We start from the raw sequence: 19938 nt of genomic DNA on the forward strand, positions 1-19938 counted from the left end.
TGAAATCTGACATTTCTTGTTGTTCAATGCTTTTTGAGGCTTTCAAAATGGCAATCTGGGTCCGCTCTAGAACATTTCTTCTGTACTTGAATCATTATATACATATGTAATCCGAGCATTCTCCTGGCACAGGCACATGGTCAGAAGGCAGTGTGGGAGGACCCAGTGGAGTGGGTGCGGGATTCTCTCCCTTGGCCGTCTGCCCAGCAGGACCAGGCCAAGCTCTTCCATCTGCCTCCACCCAGCACGGGGCCAGCCAGCCCTAGTCAAGCTGGAGACGAACGGCCCCACAAAGAAACACCTCCCAGCTCGATGGAGTCAGACCCACTGGTTAGTTGTACCAATTTTACTAAAAACATAACATTTTGAACGAAGTATGTGTTTCAGTAAGTAGATATTTATAGTGGAATTGTGCAAATGGGGGGAAGAAAAAAAAAAAAAACACCACAGAATAGCGTGACAGTTTTAATGCAAGCATGTATTATGAAGAGTAGATGCTGTTCAAAAACACAGTAGTGCTGTGCTGCGTTGTTAATGTCTAATACACCCATCTGATCTCTGTCATTTCTTTTCTATTGCAGATGGCAATGCTGCTAAAACTGCAGGAGGCAGCCAATTATATTGAATCGCCAGAAAAAGAGGCAGAGCCTAAACTGCCCACGCTATGAACACAAATACATACTGAGCCTTCACTGATCTCTTTCATCTCTCCAGTGGTTCTGACAAAACACCGAGGTCCTAATGCAAACTCCTGAAATATACGTTCATGTCATAAATTACTAAAAATGTCTGTATTCTTCTAACAGAGAACATACGCCATTTTTTTTTTCTTGGTTGGCTCACCTTGTTTTGCTTTCCTGTTTATATAATAATGTATGTACATTGCAAGAATATTTGTTATAAAAACGTGTCATAAAAGCCAATAGATACTTTTAGTCACAACCAAATAGGTACTTTTCTTACAAACAGAAATATATATCGCTTGTACCTGCAGATCCTATACACGATACAGTTTACATACAGCATAATCAGTATATGTTTTTCTTTTCATGAGCATTTACTGTTCCACTGCTGCCCACAGTACAACTCAAGGAAGCAGGTGTTAACTGCTAATTGCTAGTATGCACAACTTGCATTCACCTCACAGCTTCTGAACAGAGAAAATCCAATCCAATTGAGCGCCATCTCTACGTGCAGACCTTTGCAGTGATGAGTGTGCGGCAGTGCTGCTGCTGATCAAGCACGTCTGCCTGGCCGTACATTTCAGTGATCGCCTACCCAAAATTTAAACTGCATGCTAAAGCCTATGATTGCTTTGAACCATAGAAACACCTTGGGTTTCTTACTTTCTTTTTTTCTGAAACATGAAAACATAAAAAATGGCAAAGTAGAATGCCATAAAAATTCAAAGTCCTGCAAAGTGTGCCGTCCTGTCCCCTGTAGGGGGCAGTGTTCATCTCAAAATCTTCATTGCCATACTACTGGCAATGCTGGGGAAGTCAGTAACAGCACTTCAACCATACATAGCAAAGCGTATAGAGAGCTTTCATACAAATTGCAGTAGCTGAATGCTATTTCTGTAAGCTCTCTAAACAGCATAACGCTTCTGTATTCTTTTTATGTAACAGTACTGTAGTTAGATTTTATTCGGCTTTGAAACTAATCTCAGCTCAGGGGGTGGGTAATCTCAGGCATTCACATATGATTATTTAATATTGCTGTACTCTTGGTTAAAGGCTCTCTTGTAGCATATGGTGCAAATATCTCAAAATGCAAAAACCAAATACTCAAGTGTTCAGACCTGCTCCGTACCAGCCAGGTGTTCGGAGTAGGAAACTGCCCCTACAGATGTGCATTAAGAGCTAAAAGAGAACTCTAGACAAGCGTAAGATTATGTTTGGATTTATTTGGTGCTATCAAACATCACCCACCTCTAGGAAAATGACTTTTCCCATACAGTGGTCTTATATTTATAGGTGCTTTATCTCAGTAAAATAGCCTTACGTTCTCATAGCTTACAATGGCATCTCCATGAAGTAACTACCAGACACAAACTATCCATCCAATAACATTATCTGCCTCTTTATGCACTCCTTTCTACTTCAAATGGCAGTGGCACGTCTTAACATTATTCTTCCGAAACTTATCATAAGCATATCATAACAGTATTTTTCTGGTAATGAAACTAAAGGTGAAGTTGCGTGCTCCTTCATCCGAAGATCTGACCTTAGGCCCTGTAGTAAAAATATGAGGCATGAACTTTGATAAGCTTGGCTAGGAATGTAACTGCATAAAACTAGAGGATGTGCAATTGCTCAAAATAAGCAGTGGTGGACCAGTAATTTCCCTCACCTTTACCAGAAAACACAAAGCATATCAATACATGCATGTTTACAGGCAAAACTGATTTGAGTGGATCAGTTGTAAAATTCGCATCATTCCAAATGGTTTCTGCGTTGATATTTTTATTTTGCCTTAAACACTGTATTCTGTCAATCTTCATCAATGTAAATATGTCACTGACAGAAAATGGGGGGAAGGGTCTTTAAATGGTCATATAGGGTTTTGTTATCTAGAACAGTAAAAAGTGCCACAAAATTCTTTAGATAGGTATTACTTATATTCACATACAGTAAGATTGTCTATTTCTGAGGTTTCTTTGCGCTGCTATTCCCAACCTGCTGTGGGAGATTTCCATTTAATTACATCCCTTAAGACTTACGACAGCTTGTCAAGGCTTTATTTGCCAAGCCCATGCAGTGGCTTTCTTTCCGAAAAAGAGATTGGAGGACTTCAGGTCCCATTTGCTAATCTATATTTTATTTTAAAAATGTTGTGAGGATAGATTGGTCTTTATAATGTAACTGTATTATTGGTAATTTGCCATAAAATTGAATGACCACTGGGAAAATATGGCTTAATCCAAGGGGCACATTTGACATTTTTTTCTTCGTGTTATGTCTTGCTTTGACGCAACAGATGAGAAAGAAATGAAGTATTGCCCAGCCATTAATTATACCTGTGCCTCATGTTTGCCCCTGTATGGAATAGGATGTTGGTAACAGAAGCCATTGTGCTCTGTCTGCATCACATCTCTGGTTCATGTGCCTGTAACTGTGATGGCTGTGTTGTGTTGTGCTGTGTCTCCCTAACAGGACTATTCAACAACTTACTGTTGACTTTGACTGGTGAAGAGGGAGGATGATAGTGAGACTGTTTGTTGTTGTTTTGCTTTTTTTTTTTTTTGTATTTGTTCTCTCTCTCAGTCCCACTTACAAATGTTCTCAACTGCAATACATCTAAGATAGATTACCACACACACTATACTACCTGCCCAAGTAGTGATCATTATTGATCATTGTATTGGAGAATTTTGAGAGCATTACATTTGTACCATGTAGTTCTCAAATTATATCTCAAACCCTTGAGATTTTTCTATGTTGGCCAAAGTTATACTACAAATATCCTTTGATGCATCAGATCTGCTCGAATTACTTCTTGAAGTGTAGAACTAGATTTTTGTCCAAGTTGTTTTACACAAAACAGTGGGTTAGGATACTAACCCTGGGTCACAAGTTGTTGAACAGTCCACAGATTTCATGCAATGCTTGTTATTGATTCAAAACTAAAATAGTCTACTATCAAAGGTATGGTATCTAATGTAACTTGCAATGTGCAATAGATGTGCAATGGGTTTCTAAATGTTGTAAAAGCATGTCACCTTTGTGTGAAAAAGAATTTGGGAATGGTCTACCTAATGTCTGGCCATTATAATAGGATATAGCCTTCTTGTTTGTAATTTTCCCCCAGATAATAGTTTAAACCAATTAATTTTTTTTTTTGTACATAATGTCATAACTGTATACATTGTAAATAGCCAAGTCATTTGCGACAACAATCATTTAGGTTCAGAAAACTAGTAGAGAAATGTGGTTTGTAAAAGAGGAGCTGTTTGTCTGGAGTGACCCTGTAAACCTGTGGGGAACTGGCATGCTTTCAGAAGTCTCTGCATAACCACAAGTCCAACGTTATTCATCCGCCATAATAAAACCACTCCATGTTCTTTAACCTTGTTCATGCTGTGTCTTTATCTAGTCTAGTCAGTACAGCACAATACTTTTTGTTGTTGTTGGTTTGTTTTTATAATGTAGCCTATGTCATTTTAACTTTAAAAAAAAAAGTTTCAATGATCCAAATTGTAGTGCACTATATGTTTTCATTAGTGAAATCATTTCTTTCTCGGAATCTCTGTTGCTTCCCTGGCGCGTGAGACTCCCTCTTTACATCATGACGTAAGAGATCAGTGAGTGAGTGGGCGGAGTCCTGCAGCGCCTCGCGCGCGGTATAGCTATATATAAGGCCGCCCCCAGCTTCCGAGACGCAGTCGAAGGTGTCGAGTTTGCGACAGGGATCTTTCCTGCGGACAATCATGCCGGGCAAGCCAGCACCCATTAAGAAAGGGGTCAAGGTGGCGAAGAAGGAGGCGCCGCCGCCGTCGAAGCCCAAACCTGCACCCGAGGCTCCTCCGGCTGAAGCGCCACCCGCCGAGGCTCCTCCAGTTGAAGCTCCACCCGCCGAGGCTCCTCCAGTTGAAGCTCCACCCGCCGAGGCTCCTCCAGTTGAAGCTCCACCCGCTGAGGCTCCTCCAGCCGCTGAGGCAGCTCCAGTCGAGGCTCCACCAGCGGAGGTGCCCAAAGACGGTACTGTTTAGGGTCCTGAAAACTTACAACCCCAATACCCAACCTTCCCCCAATCCCATCCCTTTCTCCTGGGCTCTAAAGCACAACTTCCTATTATTTGCAATACTTCTTTAATGTAAAAAGTGATAAAGTGGATTCACTAGTCCGTCCTCATTGAGCATGTTGTAAAGCACTAACCAGCCGAGGACAGTTTACTGACATTATAATATGTACAAGAGTTTTATTGTTTAATAGGCATGAAAGCAACAGCTTCAAAGATCCACAGCTGTTTTGCTGGAATCCCTTTGAACATCTCTGCAGTAGCATATAAATGTTCTCCGTGAGAAACAGGATGCCCATTTTGCTATTTTTACTCTGCTTTGAGAAGCGCGGTGAGGAATTATCGACATTGTGTTGGACATATTGGGCATCTACAGCGAGCAGAAGACAGCTGACCGGTTATGGTGGAATGTTTTAGGGCTCAGCTTTACTTGGCTGGAATCTGGAATTGCCCATATTTTTCTCTAGCTATGCTAAGGCATGAGTTTGATTAAGAAGTATACAGTTCAAAATGTATAACTATACAACAATATAATTATTCGAATACAAGGGCACTTAAAGCAGTAGTTTGTTTACAGCGAGATCTCCACTGTTGAGTTCATTCTTAACGTATATGTTTACGTCCATCTTAAATGAGACATTGTAAGTAAATTCAGCACTCCGATTCTTAATTTGGGATTCTGACACTTCAGTGAAGCCTGGGCGTAAACTTAAACCCTGATTAGATCTTCAGCCTCTAGTTTATCTGTGCCATAAATAGCCTCCTTCCACTTAAGCACAATATATCTCTATAACAGTCTATAACATTGCAAATGACCAATTATTTTTAGTAGGCTGCTTAATGTATTCGCTTAATTATTCGTTTAACGTCCTTGTGTGAATCCACTATTAAAATAAGCTACAATTCTAGACCTAACAACATCTGGCTATTTGCTTCCAAATTCCTCTTTAAAGCAATGGTTTTAATTTCCTGTCTTGTTAGTCCTTGCTTCATTATTGGCATTTGCGTGCATTATTAATAATTTGCGTTATGCACTTATGCTAGAAGGTCATGCTTTTTAATGTTCAAAGCTTTTAATATTGGATTTTTTTTGCATAGACGTTTTAAAGTAATATCTAATATTTAACAATAAGCAGCTGCTGATGGTAATAATATTAATTCTTTTTTTTTTTTTTTTTCTTTGTCAGAATGAAACTTTTTTTTTTCCCAGGCCAAATGTTCATACAGGTTCATACCTGGCATACAGGTTTTCCATTTCCATAACGTCTTATCCAACTTATGATGGGGTAGACGTTGATGAGTTTGATCCTCAGAACTGGAATTCACAACACCTGGCCTATTCTCCTGTTTCACAGTCCAGTTTTTTCGGAGATTACAGATAGTCCACCATTTTTGCTCCATTGCAGCTCCCAGCATAGATGTACCAAGTATTCACTGTTAACAAACGCATGGATCAGGTGTGTTAGCAGCCTATAAAAACTGGATTGCGAAACCCTGTCTTATAGGATTTCATCATTGTTGCCACTTGTCCAGCATTTAAAAGTGTTCCTTTGCTTCATCCTGTTCACTAACGCTTTAATGTTTGTAATAAACTGATGTTGCCAACACTGTGTAAGAAGATAACAAGCTACAGCCCAAATGCCAGATCGTTCCTAATACTAACAATTTGCATTGAATTATCCCGGATGCAAAGACAAAACTGTACTTAGGATTTGCACTGGGGACCATATTTACCTCAGAATTAGTAAAAGAGCATAAATGTTTGGTGCTTTCTTTACTTAGTGGTCATCTACAGGCACATTTGTACTCCTTTCCACATCTCAAAGCATCTGACGGTCAGCATTCTCCTAACTTTGATTACCTGCCATAGGTGTGTTGGGAGCTAGCCTAGGATAGAAATGTACATTGTTTAAAAAGTCTTTAAGAACTCATGTGCTGCCTCGTTCTAAAGGAAAGTCTGCTTGCTAGCTGCTGCCTCTAATAAAGCCTTGCTTATTTAATGACAGCCCCTGCTGCTGAAGCTCCACCAGCTGAGGAGATCAAAGCTCCTACACCCCCTCCTCCTGCAGGTAAAATGTGTGCTTTCTGCTTCTCCATCTTGTTGTTTAATACTGTGGGCCTTCCATGGGATTTTTTTCTGTAGGACTGGCTCTGCTTAATTGGCCCAAGGTGTGAATGAATGTGTGAGTGAGAGAGAGTGTGGTGTCTATGGATGTATTCCCATCCATGGCGTCTCATCCTTGGCATATTCCTGCCTCAGCTTATTCCTGGGATAAGCTGACCAAGATCAAGTGGTTACTGAAGATGTATAAATGAACAAACTTTGTGATTTTGAACTGTTCTTCTTCTCTCAGAGCCCACTAGTGAGCCTCTGGAATTAGTTGTAGAGGACGTCAATGATGTTGCGGTCACACTCCAGTGGAGACCTCCTGCTACCATTGGGAACGCTGGCTTGGATGGATACATTGTGGAATGCTGCAAGGAAGGAAGTAAGTCTGTTTCTGACCCAAGACATACCAGATCAAACCCAACATACTGTATAAAACCTGGTAGTAAATCAGGATTGATGTTTTGGCCTGACTAATCTTTAAGTGACACTACATTTGCCGTGCATAACATTCTTAGGATATTTAAAAGACGCAGAAAATTATTTTACTGATCATTTGAAGCACCATGTACCACTACACCACCCTGCACTGCAGTGAAGAGAAAATTGTAGCGTACAGGTTCATTGGTTGGTCAGACTTCTCACTTGCACCTGTCCTCAAAGTGTCACCAGTAGATTTACACCCACACCTATCTCATTGCCCTATAAAGAGTGAGACATTTCTAGCAGTAGCACTGTGTTGCAGAGTGCATCCTTGTTGCAGAAACGGGTTTCAGCTTTTAAAGCTGGTGAAAAAAAAAAAGTAACGATTTAAAATGGTAAATATAAAAGAAAACATTTTTCACTTAATGCATTTTTGCAATTTTTCAAATCAAAGTTTTTCACAGAAGAGAGATGCTAATGATAGTGCAGGACAAAGCACTCTGAGAATAATATTAAATATTACTTTAAATATATATATATATGATTTTAATCATTTATGAAACTATATAGTGTTGAAGTGTTGTTTAGTAGCATTCATAAAGTCAAGCTAAGGCCAAGAAATCTTTTAAGAGTCATATATAACCTGCATAACATCGCTACAGTAGTTTGGATTGCTTCATACCAAATCCAATGACAAATTCTGAAACTGTTTATATATTCAAGGTCAGTCTCCCACAGTGATATCCTCAAAATTGCTCTTGATTCTCAATAAATAAAATAGGAAGTGTTTCTTGGTCCGTTCTGCCCTGAGCTCATTATACACTGGGTCTGAAAAGAACTGGGTCTCTACTCTTAAGTATACATCCTCACATTTTCTTGCACATGAATTGAATTGTTTTTTTTTGTTGTTGTTGTTGCTTTTTTTTAACTTATAGCTGGTGATTGGAAGGCTGTTAATGAGGAGCTCACCATTTCATGCCGTTATGTCATTAAGAACCAGACCACTGGTGACCGTCTGAACATCAGGGTGGTGGCTGTGAATGCTGGTGGCCGCAGCCCCCCTGCTACTTTACCCGATGCCGTCCTGGTTAGAGAAGTTGTTGGTAAGTGCAGTTTTCCTGGCCAAGAAATTCTACCTCTCAACCACTAATAGAAAATCTGAGTTGAGAAGTGCTGGGTATGCTCTGGTATTTTGCATAAGTGTGCATAAAAGACATAAAATTGCCAATGTGTATTGGGCAAGGGGCATGCCTTTCTTCTATAAGTTCTCCAGAGTGTTGGGCAAGAGTGTGCACGAAAGTTTGAACTGGTTGTGTAAGGCAGTGTTCCCAATATGGCACCTGTGAAGCAAACTTTACTAATTTTTTTTTTATATTGTTTCAGTGTTGTAAATCAAAACACACCACTATCAAAGTTATATTGAGTTCTTATAGTTGCTAGCTGTATTTCCTTAAATTTAATGTCAATGCTTCAATAACCAAGAACAAGTAGGCTAATAAATAATGTCAACTTTATAAATAGAAAGTATAATAAAAACTTTGATGGCATTGAAATAGACCCAGAAATGTTATTTTACACATGTAATACTGGAATTGGGTTATGTTCATACATTTGTGTTGAGGGAGTCTGTGGAATTGAGTTTATAGATGAACTAGCCCATGGCTGCAAAATGTTTGAAACCCCTTGGTGTAAAGGTACCGCTTGCTGACATGTTTGGCTCAGGCTCACTGATGGGGTTATTTTACAAAGCTGAATGCATCGAGTATGTTGTTTATCACACTATGTGGCTTGAACACCACCAGAAGCCAGTTTGGTGCCAGATAAATTTCTGGTTGCACATAAGTACTGAACCTTTGCTCTGGAGAATAATGTGCAGTTGGGTAAGATTGGCTTAACCATGCAATTAAATGAACCTAAAGAAAGACCGCGTATATGCAGAATGGAAAGTTGAGCTATATTGGAAGGTAACTTGATTCCAATCTACGCACGTTTTCTACGCACATGGAGGGGTGTACAGTGGCAGGTTCTTATGGTGCTTCAATGCCTAGGTTCTTTTCTATCAAAGATACCTACAATGGAGATGGGCATCTTATGAATTAGGTCCCCATATAAATAGGACAATCCCAGTCACAAATCATGGGAAAATGACTGGGAAGTGCTTTTCATTAACACGGATTACACGTGGAAGTTTTACATGGCTAGGACAGATTGCATTCTGGAGCGGTGTCAAGCTACTTACCCCAAGAGCGATGGTGGCAAATGTGAACAGTTTATGTGAAGGGGGTGGGTGACATTCTCATGTGTTCTCACACTGTCACAGCTGAGGGCATCTTGGGGTAGCGTATGCCAGAGACGCTCTATTACTCTGGAAACAGGCCATGTATTCTGAAAGGCAGACCACTGCAAAAGCCATTGATACAGGTGCACATATAGCTGGTGATGTTGAATGAAGGTTTTGCATTGGTTAATTTAATTACAGATGCATGTGTACAGGAACACTTGCTGGCAGCAATTTGGCAACAAATGTCAGTGACTCCAGTGCATATCAGTTTACACTAAGACTTTATGGCTGCATGTGTGGTCTTGTTGGCAGTGTAAGTGCAAAGGTAAAATAAGAGTGCTCCTGCTGAGATGACATTTACACAATGTTAAGCCTTTAAAAAACTACAATATCAGTGGAGTCTGCTTGGCGCTTTTTTTTTACTTTTTTTTTTTTTTTTTTGGAGTCTGTTTGCCATTTTTTCCCTATATATGGGGAAAAAAGCTCCTCCTGGAGCTTAGTGTTTTGGTTACACAACGTAACTCAAGCTCTCCATCATACATCATAAGAGGGTAGGATGTGTCAGACTGGCCTATTTACAGCTGTGATGAGATGAACAGGCCTGTGGTCAGCATGTCCAACAGCCCAAAGTAGATTTGCACTACAGTTTTAAGATAAGTTAGTGATTAGTGTTGCAGAGAACTGGACTCCTGTTATCATGCCTTTACCATTCTAACATGAGGTTTAATCTGACTTCAGTGACTCAGCTTTTCAGCGTTTTTTTCCCCTCACCCAAATCACCATAAAATAATTTAGGAACAGGTTCAGCTAGATTTAAGGCAATTAACATGTGTTGCTCTTAAGGCTCGAAAAGCCTAGAGGTCTAATTTTAACTCTGAAGATCATGCACTTAAAGGTAAAGTTTAAAAACTGACATACATATTGTTCTGAATTGCATAAATAAAGGTAAAATATCACCCATATAATTGGTGAGTTAATAAAAAAAAATGGACAACAAGTAGATAAACAGCGCAACTGAATAAATAAGTAATTATTTTGTAGCTGCATGGCGGTGTGGGGTTTTGCATGTTCTCCCCATGTTCATGTGGGTTTCCTCTGGGTTCTCAAGTTTCTTTTAAACACACTAATGAGTATGTGAATGTGTGTGTGAATCAGGCTCTGTGATGGACTGGTGTCCCATGCAGCTTGTATTCCTGTCTCACCCCCAGTGTTCCGGGGATCCACTGGAATCCTGACCAGGCTAAATGTGTTACTGTAAATGAATGAAGGAATGTATTTTGTAAGCTACAAGTAAATTTGGTTCTTACCCCCTATAGATCGCCCCAAGATTCGTCTGCCACGTTTCCTGAGGCAGCGTTATGTGATTAACGTTGGAGAGAAAGTCAACCTTGTTATCCCCTTCAGTGTATGTGTGCCTTAAATCTTCTGTTTTGTATAAAAGCATGTTCAGAAACACAATAAGATCTTTGTTGTGGATGTTCCTTGCAGCCTTTACCAATTCAGTTTACTGTTTCACCTTTACAGGGGAAACCCCAGCCTGCTGTCACCTGGACAAAGGATGGCCAGCCCATTGACGCCAAGAGAGTGAACATCCGCAACACTGACAGAGACAGCATCTTTTTCATCCGTGCATCTGAGCGAGCTGACTCTGGTGTCTATGAAATGTGTGTTAAAGTGGAAAGCTTTGAAGACAAAGCCCAGCTGACTCTGCAGATTATTGGTGAGCTTAGAATTTGTGGCTTAACATCGTAACCAAAGATTTAACACCAGTACAGGAACTTCCTTCCATTTATTTTCTTCTGAAATTCATAGGCTAAGAACTATTGATGGTTTGGTTATGTTATGGTTGTTTGTTTCTCCAACCCGATCTCAGTAAGAAATTGTAGAAAAATGGGGCGAGGAGCATTACAACATTTAACTGAGAGACTTGTCACACATTAAGTTATAAGAAACATTGCATATCCTAACCCTAAGGTTAACCCGAGTTATCCATATTTCCAGTTTTGTAAATGTTTTAAGTTTACAACATGATGTAAACTTATGATGCCACATTATGCCTTTAAGCAGAATGTTAGTACTTTGTTAATGTTTGCTTCTGCTAAAGTGTCCCCGTGAAATTTGTCATTTCTAACATCATGCTGTTTGTGCTGAATCACAGAACTGCCAGGTCCACCCGGAAGTATAAAGATTGTGGACACCTGGGGGTTCAATGTTGCTTTGGAATGGACCGAGCCAAAGGATAATGGAAACACAACTATCACTGGATACACAGTGCAGAAGGCTGACAAAAAGACCGGGGCAAGGGCTTATTTTGTTAAATAATATGGTCACTGTAACCATATAGATTTACTGCTTTGTGTATGGGGAATATCTGGGGGATAGAAAACCGACAGTGTTTGCACAGTGCAGTTTACATTGCCCATAGTTGTAAGTCCTCTTCTGCCATTTCAGTTCCAGTTTTACGGATATATATATATATATATATATATATATATATATATATATATATATATATATATATATATATATATATATAATATAAATATTTTTTTTATTTTTTTTTTTTTTTTTTAATTTTAAGGAAAAAATATGTACTCGTTCAAGGAACTCATTGGATGGTTTGAGTGTATTTTATTAACTCTAATCTCTAACATTAAAAAGTGCTCATGACAACTCTTAGTAAGCTGATATTTAAGGGTTTTTTTTTTATTTTTTTTATCCAATTTGCTGAGTTTTTAACAAAATTGTTCAAATAAAGGACAAGTCAGTCTTTTACTGCTTACTGAAATGCATTACTGACTGTTTAGGAATATCAGACTTCGCCCATATAATTCTGATCAATAATTTGTACTCATCCAGTGTCGTTGTTTCCTCTCCACAGGACTGGTTCACAGTGCTGGAACACTATCACAGACTGAATGCCACTATCTCAGACCTGATCATGGGAAATACTTACAGTTTCAGGGTTTTCTCTGAGAACAAGTGTGGAATCAGCAATGACGCCGCTGTTACAAAGAACTTTGCTACCATCCAGAAGACAGGTAAAACTAAATGCTTTATTACTGTATGATCTGTATTTGGTAGAATATGCTATGTCCCTCATGGACAAACACTGACCAGAGATGTTCATAAACATCCATTACTGGATGGCCTGACTGATATGGCCTATAAAAATGATGATCCCATTGTTCTATTTTTGGTCAGTTGTAATTTGCCAATGAAGCCATTTGGCATCATCAAGGATGACTTTTAAGCATCCTTGAGCTCTCTGGGAGGTTAGGACTCAATAAAAATGTTTCACGATATGAGGTAAAAAGCAAAAAAGACGGGATATGTTTGACTTTTGTCTTATTCTCGATCAGGTATTGACTATAAACCACCAGACTACAAGGAACACAACTTCAGCGAGGCCCCCAAGTTCACCACCAACATGCCAGACCGCTGCGCCACTGTGGGCTACACCACTAAGCTGCTGTGCGCCGTCAGAGGATTCCCTAAGGCATGTCTTTCACTTCAGCCTTACTGTTTTTTTTTCAGATTAGTCTGCCTATAGGAGTACATTGCTTGAGCAAGTCAGTGCAGAAGTTCGAGAGTTGACTAGAAGTAGACTAAATGTAGTTGAAAAGTCGGCAGTTATAGATGTGTATTAATATCATGTGATGTACAGGCAGCAGCATTGTGTGGTAGTAAAGGTAAAATGTGACTGGCCACTGGAAGCTGGCAGCCAGCTCATCTTAGTCGATAGCAAAAGCTCTTGGGATAGAAATGAAATAGAATAAATTCACACTGTCGAGAACTGAATGAGTGGCATTGCTGCTTGTAGCCAAGAGAGGCCCCTGACAGTGATCATGCTGTTTAACAGCCAAGGCGTCTTAGAAGTGAGTATAACAGGAATGCATAGTAGGGCTCATGGACATGTGACTTAATTCCTCCATCAACAATGTTTGTCTTGCACCTCTGGAGTTGGGGGTTTGAATCCTGCCTCTGCCCTGTTTTGTGCGGAGCTTGCATGTTCTCCCTGTGCTTCGGGGGTTTCCTCCGGGTACTCCGGTTTCCTCCATCAGTTCACAAACATGCATTGTAGGTGGATTGTCATTCTAAGTTCACCGTAGTGTGTAAATGTGTGTGCGATTGTGCCTTGCGATGGGTTGGCACCCCGTCCAGGGTGTCCACCCACCTTGTGAAAAGTTGTATCGCTGCAAGGAGTATGGACCAAATCACTTAATTTCCTTTTCATCTCCCTTTCCTCTCTCTGCAGCCCAAGATTCAGTGGATGAAGAACCAGATGATCATCGGTGATGACCCCAAGTTCAGGCAGTTAAACAACCAGGGCATCTGCTCTCTGGAGATCCGCAAGCCTGGTAACTTTGATGGCGGTGTGTACGCCTGCAAGGCCATCAACGAATATGGTGAGGCGGTTGTCTCCTGCAAGCTGGAGGTTAAACGTAAGTCAACCAGTGGATAATAAGTGTAGGTTAATGAATGTCTACAGCTGACCAAACAAATAGGGTCCGCACTCACTTTGATGGTTATTTTTGGATTAAACAAATGCAGAATTAGTCAGATTTGGTGATCTCCTTTATCATCAGGTTAAGCAGTATATTATGGTTGTTTAATAGCAGTTAAATACCACAATGCTGTTAAATTCTTGAATCTGAAAAGCCCAGAACTGCCTCTATTTCTGGATGTAATTAATCTCACAGGTTTTTATTAATTAAATTACAGATTAAAAAGAGATGACCAGATTAAAAACCTCTTGTTATTTAACAAAGAAAAATGTAAAACTATGGATATGGTGAAGCTTTCTCTAAGTAGATTTATTTAACATTTATGGAAATGAGTTCTGGGTATCAGTGCTTAGTAACAGTCAGAAAGTTTTCTGCCATGGGCAAGTCTTTAGGACAGAGCTCTGCTTTGCACATTCCAGTTTCTTTAATAACTTCATTATTAAATTAAGAGACTGAAAAAAAGAGTGTCTGGTGCTGGAACAGTTGTTTATAGATGCTATAATGTAAGTGATAACAGGAAGTAACTTGCCCTAAGGATGTTCCACAACATGTAACTATGTAACATGTAATAATTTTTTTAAAATCAATTGCTGTGGTATAAGAGGAATCACAAACTTCTGGATATGCTGAAAATAATCCACTTCAGGTGGTAACAGTAACCCTGCTCTGCATCAGGCCATGTAACACCACCCAGTGGTACTTAGCCTAACATGGAATGTTTTTTTCTTCCCCTACAGAACCAGTGAATCCTGATGCTGATAAGAAATAAGGTAAAGAGCCATATTCATGTTGGTCAGTGTCTCTAGTGTGGTTCAGATCAATGTTTGTTCCTTTACTTAGGCACATAATATCTCACATAAATGATTAGATATACGCTATTTCTTGTCACTTTATCACTAAACGTGATGGTGAATCCCGATCAATTCATCTTCCACTGTGAGCAATTTTTATTTCAAGATGCTTCCTCAAGGGACTAGTATTTATTTGGCCATAATAGGCTGAGGTGTTCCAGATCAGCAATTTAGAGTCCTAAGTACTTTACATCTATTTGAGTCTTGACAACTGTCTCTCTCTCGACCCCACCCCCCATGTGCTGACCTTGTATGGTGGGTGCTAAATTTGGATAGCGCAGTCTTTGCTGCTGCATGTTGACTTCTACTGCTATGTAAATTAAATCTGGTGTGGCTCCATATGTGTACAACGGGAAAGGAAATCACATTTCCCTGACTCAGCACCCAGCTCCCCATTAGGCCCCAGGGAGCCTACCATAACTCGCCAGCAGCACTTACACTAATAAACTCTTCCTACATTCACTGCATGTAAATTAAAATTCTCTGTCAGGGTGGAATAATGATTATTTGTTATGTTCATGGGGCGAATTTTGCGTTGCAATAACGATCATGTATATGAAATTGCTTTTAAAAGTTAAAAAAAAAAAAACAATCTAGTTTTTGATCGTGTTTCATTTATTTATAGCTGTTGAAACAAATGAATTTAAAACCCACCGCAATTGATGTTGCTTCAGCTGTCATAATTACTGCTAGAGGGCATTTACACCTGTTTGTGTTACATTTCTGCCTACATTTGTTTCAGTCCCAAATTAGGAGCAGCAGGATCACAGTTTGCTCAAAAGGTAAGTCCACACGTTTCTATAGAGAGTCGTGTCAGATATCACACATGCAATATGATTTCGTTTTCAAATCTGATCTGATATGAGGTTTGCATTTTAACTTTTTTTTTTATAGGAATTTTGAAGACACCGTTTGCTGACGCAAAAAACAACAACAACAACAACAACCCATGAACTGTACATATAAAGAAAATAACCAGAGACATTTATCGTCTTTTTCTTATGTAACACTTCGACTCACAAATAGAGCACATCTATTATATAGGTACATCATCGACTGCCTATGGTTGAGACAACTGTTTACTTGTTTCTATTTATGTATGTATCTTCTGACACCTAGCACTGTCCTTATGTTTAAGACTGATCAATTTTTGCCTATGAAAGGGATCATCTGCAGAAAAAGTGAAGCATTTCAGTGTTTATTAAAAATAAATTCATGCCTTCAATTTGTTCTCGTAGTTTTTTTTTTTCTCTCCATCAAATATGATTACAAATTTGAAGTGTTCATCTACATTACTCATTAATATGAGACACTGGTACAGTGGTACATTTGTGGGAAGGCTGCATCTGTAGTTAGTGGTTAGCACGTTCACCTCACACCTCCAGGGTTGGGGGTTCAATTCCCACCGTGGCCCTGTGTGTGTGGAGTTTGCATGTTCTCCCCGTGCTGCGGGGGTTTCCTCTGGGTACTCCGGTTTCCTCCCGCAGTCCAAAGACATGCATGGTAGTGTATGAATGGATTGCGATGGATTGGCACCCTGTCCAGGGTGTACCCCGCTTTGTGCCCGATGCTCCCAGGAATAGGCTCCAGGTTTCCCCGTGACCCTGAAGGAAGGATAAAGCGGTATAGAAGATGGATGGATGGAAGGTTTCAAGGGCTCAGAAAAATTAATGTTATGGTACATATTCACCTAATATGTTTAATATTACAATAGATAGTTTAGCGTCATGAAATAAATTGGTGAATTGTCTTACACTGGAAGGTGTGCCAGGAATGCATGAGTCCTGGCTTGAATGACTCAATGTGAAACAGAACGAATGAGCAATAAAACAGGACATATAGCGAATTTGTGCCAGATGAATTCCTATCAAGGCACAGAAGTCTTTTTAACAAACATAGCTTAAGCTTTAAGCAGTTGGGTCATTTCAGGTTCGACACACAGACAACCTTGGACTGAGCAAAGCCATGAACGGAAATAAATAGACTGTCTGGGCTAAACTGCACATGGGTGCCACTCATAAAACCTTCACTCCCATTTAATGCCAATTGCAAAGGGCACTGTGCATGACGTCCATTATCGCAACTTCCTAGAGAGTCAGGCATAGTGTTGCAAGATGTTTGTCATGCACGGGACTCACTGATTTTCCACTTCTGTACAACAGCATGCCATATTACTCTCAGATTTATTGGAGGTGCTAACAAGCACGTTAACGTAAATACTTACTTTTAAAATAGTACTTTAAGAGGTTTACAGTTTGTCCCGAGAGAAAATATGACACGTTAAAGACAATGAAATATGCTAAATATATACCAGGGTTCAAATGAGTAAACACATATCAAATTATAAAATAACTAAATGGTATTTTTAACTATAAATAAGATGTTTGCCGTCTAGCCACCAATATGCAGCGGAAGTGTGTGTTGGTGCAGCACTATGGGCAGACAGCTGCAGCAGGGTCAAATGGTTTCCAGTAAGCCTTACAGCTGTAACATCACAATGGAAATATTTTTCACCTCATTGTAAATGCTCTCCACTTATATAGCTCTTTTTTAACCTTAGCGGTTCAAAGCGCTTTATACTGGTTCTCATTCACACACCAATGGTAGCAGAGCTGCCATGCAAGGCACTAACTTGCCACTGGGGGAAACTTAGGGTCCAAGGTCACCTCGTCACGTGGGCCAGGAATCGAACTACCAACCCTGCGATTAGTGGACACCCCGCTCTACCACCTGAGCCACAGCTGCACCTGGTTTTTTGCTGAGATTAATGTTCAGAGATAGAATTGTTTGAGGCCACTCAGCAATTAAGGACTCCAATCTGAATCAAGTATATATAAGTTGTTTGTGGAGGAATTTATTCACAGCTATCAGGGTAAGGTAACATTAAGTGACATTAGCATTGATGACGAGTAGCTGGATATATCGTTTATTGAAATTGTGTATATATTATTTTATATTGACAATGTTTCAATTTATTGAGAGCTAACTTCTAATGTTTTCCACTACAAATACCATTACAAACCATTAATCAGCTAACCATTAAAACCATTACCATTATTGGTCCTTAATGGTATTAGACATAACATGCCACCAATTGAAGGCAACAGATTACCAATAGAGACCTACAGGGACTCTATCATTACAGTTTCCATTAAAACCAGTACAATTCCCTTTATAACCCTTAAAACCATTAGAAATTCTATGATGGTTTCTATTTTATTTTATTTTATTTTCAGCAGGGAAGGAAGATAAATCTTTGTTTATAAACTGACAGGTGTAGTCAACAGCACCATGGTAGTCAAAAAAGCTTTGGCTTGAGAGTCTATTTTCAATTTATTTGCACCTTAAACTGTACTTGCACTGATATTTCACGCATTCATTCCTCTACAATTCGTGGTTTCTCTATAACACTTATTAAACGACTTTTGACTCGGCCATTGTTGATGTTATGAAGTTACTGTGCGAAGGCTATACTTCTGGCAGCAAAAACCTGTTGTGTGTACAGTATGTGCTGCAGGCTGGGTTATACTGAACAGCATGTGGCACTGCTATTACTCCAGCAAATTAGACATTTTGCATCAACTCCTTTGTTTCATAGCATTTTCTCAGCTAGTTCCAAATACCAGTATGTCTCCCTCAGTCCCAAATTCCAGTGCGTCTCCCTCGGTCCCAAATTCCAGTGCGCCTCCTTCGGTCCCAAATTCCAGTGCGCCTCCCCCGGTCCCAAATTCCAGTGCGCCTCCTTCGGTCCCAAATTCCATTGCGCCTCCTTCGGTCCCAAATTCCAGTGCGTCTCCCTCGGTCCCAAATTCCAGTGCGCCTCCTTCGGTCCCAAATTCCAGTGCGTCTCCCTCGGTCCCAAATTCCAGTGCGTCTTCCTCGGTCGCAAATACCAGTGCGCCTCCCTCGATCCCAAATTCCAGTGCGCCTCCCTCGGTCCCAAATTCCAGCCCGTCTCCCTCGGTCCCAAACGCCAGCGCATCTCCCTCGGTCCCAAATTCCAGTGTGCCTCCTTCGGTCCCAAATTCCAGTGCGTCTCCCTCGGTCCCAAATTCCAGCCCGTCTCCCTCGGTCCCAAACGCCAGCGCATCTCCCTCGGTCCCAAATTCCAGTGTGCCTCCTTCGGTCCCAAATTCCAGTGCGTCTCCCTCGGTCCCAAATTCCAGTGCGTCTTCCTCGGTCGCAAATACCAGTGCGCCTCCCTCGATCCCAAATTTCAGTGTGTCTCCTTCGGTCCCAAATACCAGTGCACCTCCCCCGGTCCCAAATTCCAGTGCGCCTCCTTCGGTCCCAAATTCCATTGCGCCTCCTTCGGTCCCAAATTCCAGTGCGCCTCCTTCGGTCGCAAATACCAGTGCGCCTCCCTCGATCCCAAATTCCAGTGCGCCTCCCTCGGTCCCAAATTCCAGCCCGTCTCCCTCGGTCCCAAACGCCAGCGCATCTCCCTCGGTCCCAAATTCCAGTGTGCCTCCTTCGGTCCCAAATTCCAGTGCGTCTCCCTCGGTCCCAAATTCCAGCCCGTCTCCCTCGGTCCCAAACGCCAGCGCATCTCCCTCGGTCCCAAATTCCAGTGTGCCTCCTTCGGTCCCAAATTCCAGTGCGTCTCCCTCGGTCCCAAATTCCAGTGCGTCTTCCTCGGTCGCAAATACCAGTGCGCCTCCCTCGATCCCAAATTTCAGTGTGTCTCCTTCGGTCCCAAATACCAGTGTGTCTTCCTCGGTCCCAAATACCAGTGTGTCTCCTTCGGTCCCAAATACCAGTGTGCCTCCCTCAGTCCCAAATTCCAGTGTCTCCCTCAGTCACAAATACCAGTGTGTCTCCCTCAGTCCCAAATACCAGTGTATCTCCCTCTGGCTTTTTCTCCCGTCATCGGCATAGACCAATATGTCAAGGGAATTAAGAGGGCCTACATCACTTTTACTATCTTTATACTGTTCAGCTTGACATTTACACCTAAATGTGAGTTTGGAAATATATTAATAGGCTACATTTATTAATGATCTAAAAGCAGACTAGAGCACATGGTGG

At 40.7% G+C, this 19938-nt stretch overlaps 2 protein-coding genes across 15 annotated transcripts in view; both read left to right on the forward strand.

Moving 5' to 3' along the window:
* The window catches only part of nav1b (neuron navigator 1b), a 100385-nt gene extending 96317 nt beyond the window's left edge, over nt 1–4068 (forward strand). For all 13 annotated transcript variants that reach the window (XM_053683732.1, XM_053683733.1, XM_053683741.1 and 10 more), the window contains 2 exons: nt 133–330; nt 582–4068. In XM_053683732.1, coding sequence (XP_053539707.1) covers nt 133–330; nt 582–668 — 285 coding nt within the window. In that variant the 3' untranslated portion in view covers nt 669–4068. The remainder of the gene's footprint in view (nt 1–132; nt 331–581) is intronic.
* Nucleotides 4069–4366: 298 nt separating this feature from the next.
* On the forward strand, nt 4367–16135 carry mybphb (myosin binding protein Hb). 2 transcript variants are annotated; one of them, XM_017479901.3, is made up of 13 exons: nt 4367–4700; nt 6747–6809; nt 7095–7229; nt 8206–8373; nt 10868–10956; nt 11076–11271; nt 11710–11849; nt 12433–12592; nt 12914–13050; nt 13810–13996; nt 14797–14829; nt 15653–15692; nt 15805–16135. In XM_017479901.3, exons 1-11 carry the CDS (start codon nt 4430–4432, stop codon nt 14826–14828), a joined length of 1578 nt encoding a protein of 525 aa, XP_017335390.1. In that variant the 5' UTR covers nt 4367–4429; the 3' UTR covers nt 14829; nt 15653–15692; nt 15805–16135. The 2 variants fall into 2 exon arrangements, with proteins under 2 accessions (XP_017335390.1, XP_017335391.1); XM_017479902.3 differs by lacking the exon at nt 6747–6809.
* Nucleotides 16136–19938: the final 3803 nt, after the last annotated feature.

The sequence above is a fragment of the Ictalurus punctatus genome, chromosome 11 (assembly GCF_001660625.3).
Source record: "Ictalurus punctatus breed USDA103 chromosome 11, Coco_2.0, whole genome shotgun sequence".
NCBI classification, from domain to species: Eukaryota; Metazoa; Chordata; class Actinopteri; order Siluriformes; family Ictaluridae; genus Ictalurus; species Ictalurus punctatus.

What these genes read in the sequence shown, in the direction of transcription:
- mybphb (XM_017479901.3), top strand. Translation starts at nt 4,430, where the DNA reads ATGCCGGGCAAGCCAGCACCCATTAAGAAAGGGGTCAAGGTGGCGAAG. An exon ending in CCTGGTTAGAGAAGTTGTTG is followed by an intron (nt 8,374 to 10,867) that starts GTAAGTGCAGTT and finishes TACCCCCTATAG; the next exon opens with ATCGCCCCAAGATTCGTCTG. An exon ending in ACCTTGTTATCCCCTTCAGT is followed by an intron (nt 10,957 to 11,075) that starts GTATGTGTGCCT and finishes TCACCTTTACAG; the next exon opens with GGGAAACCCCAGCCTGCTGT.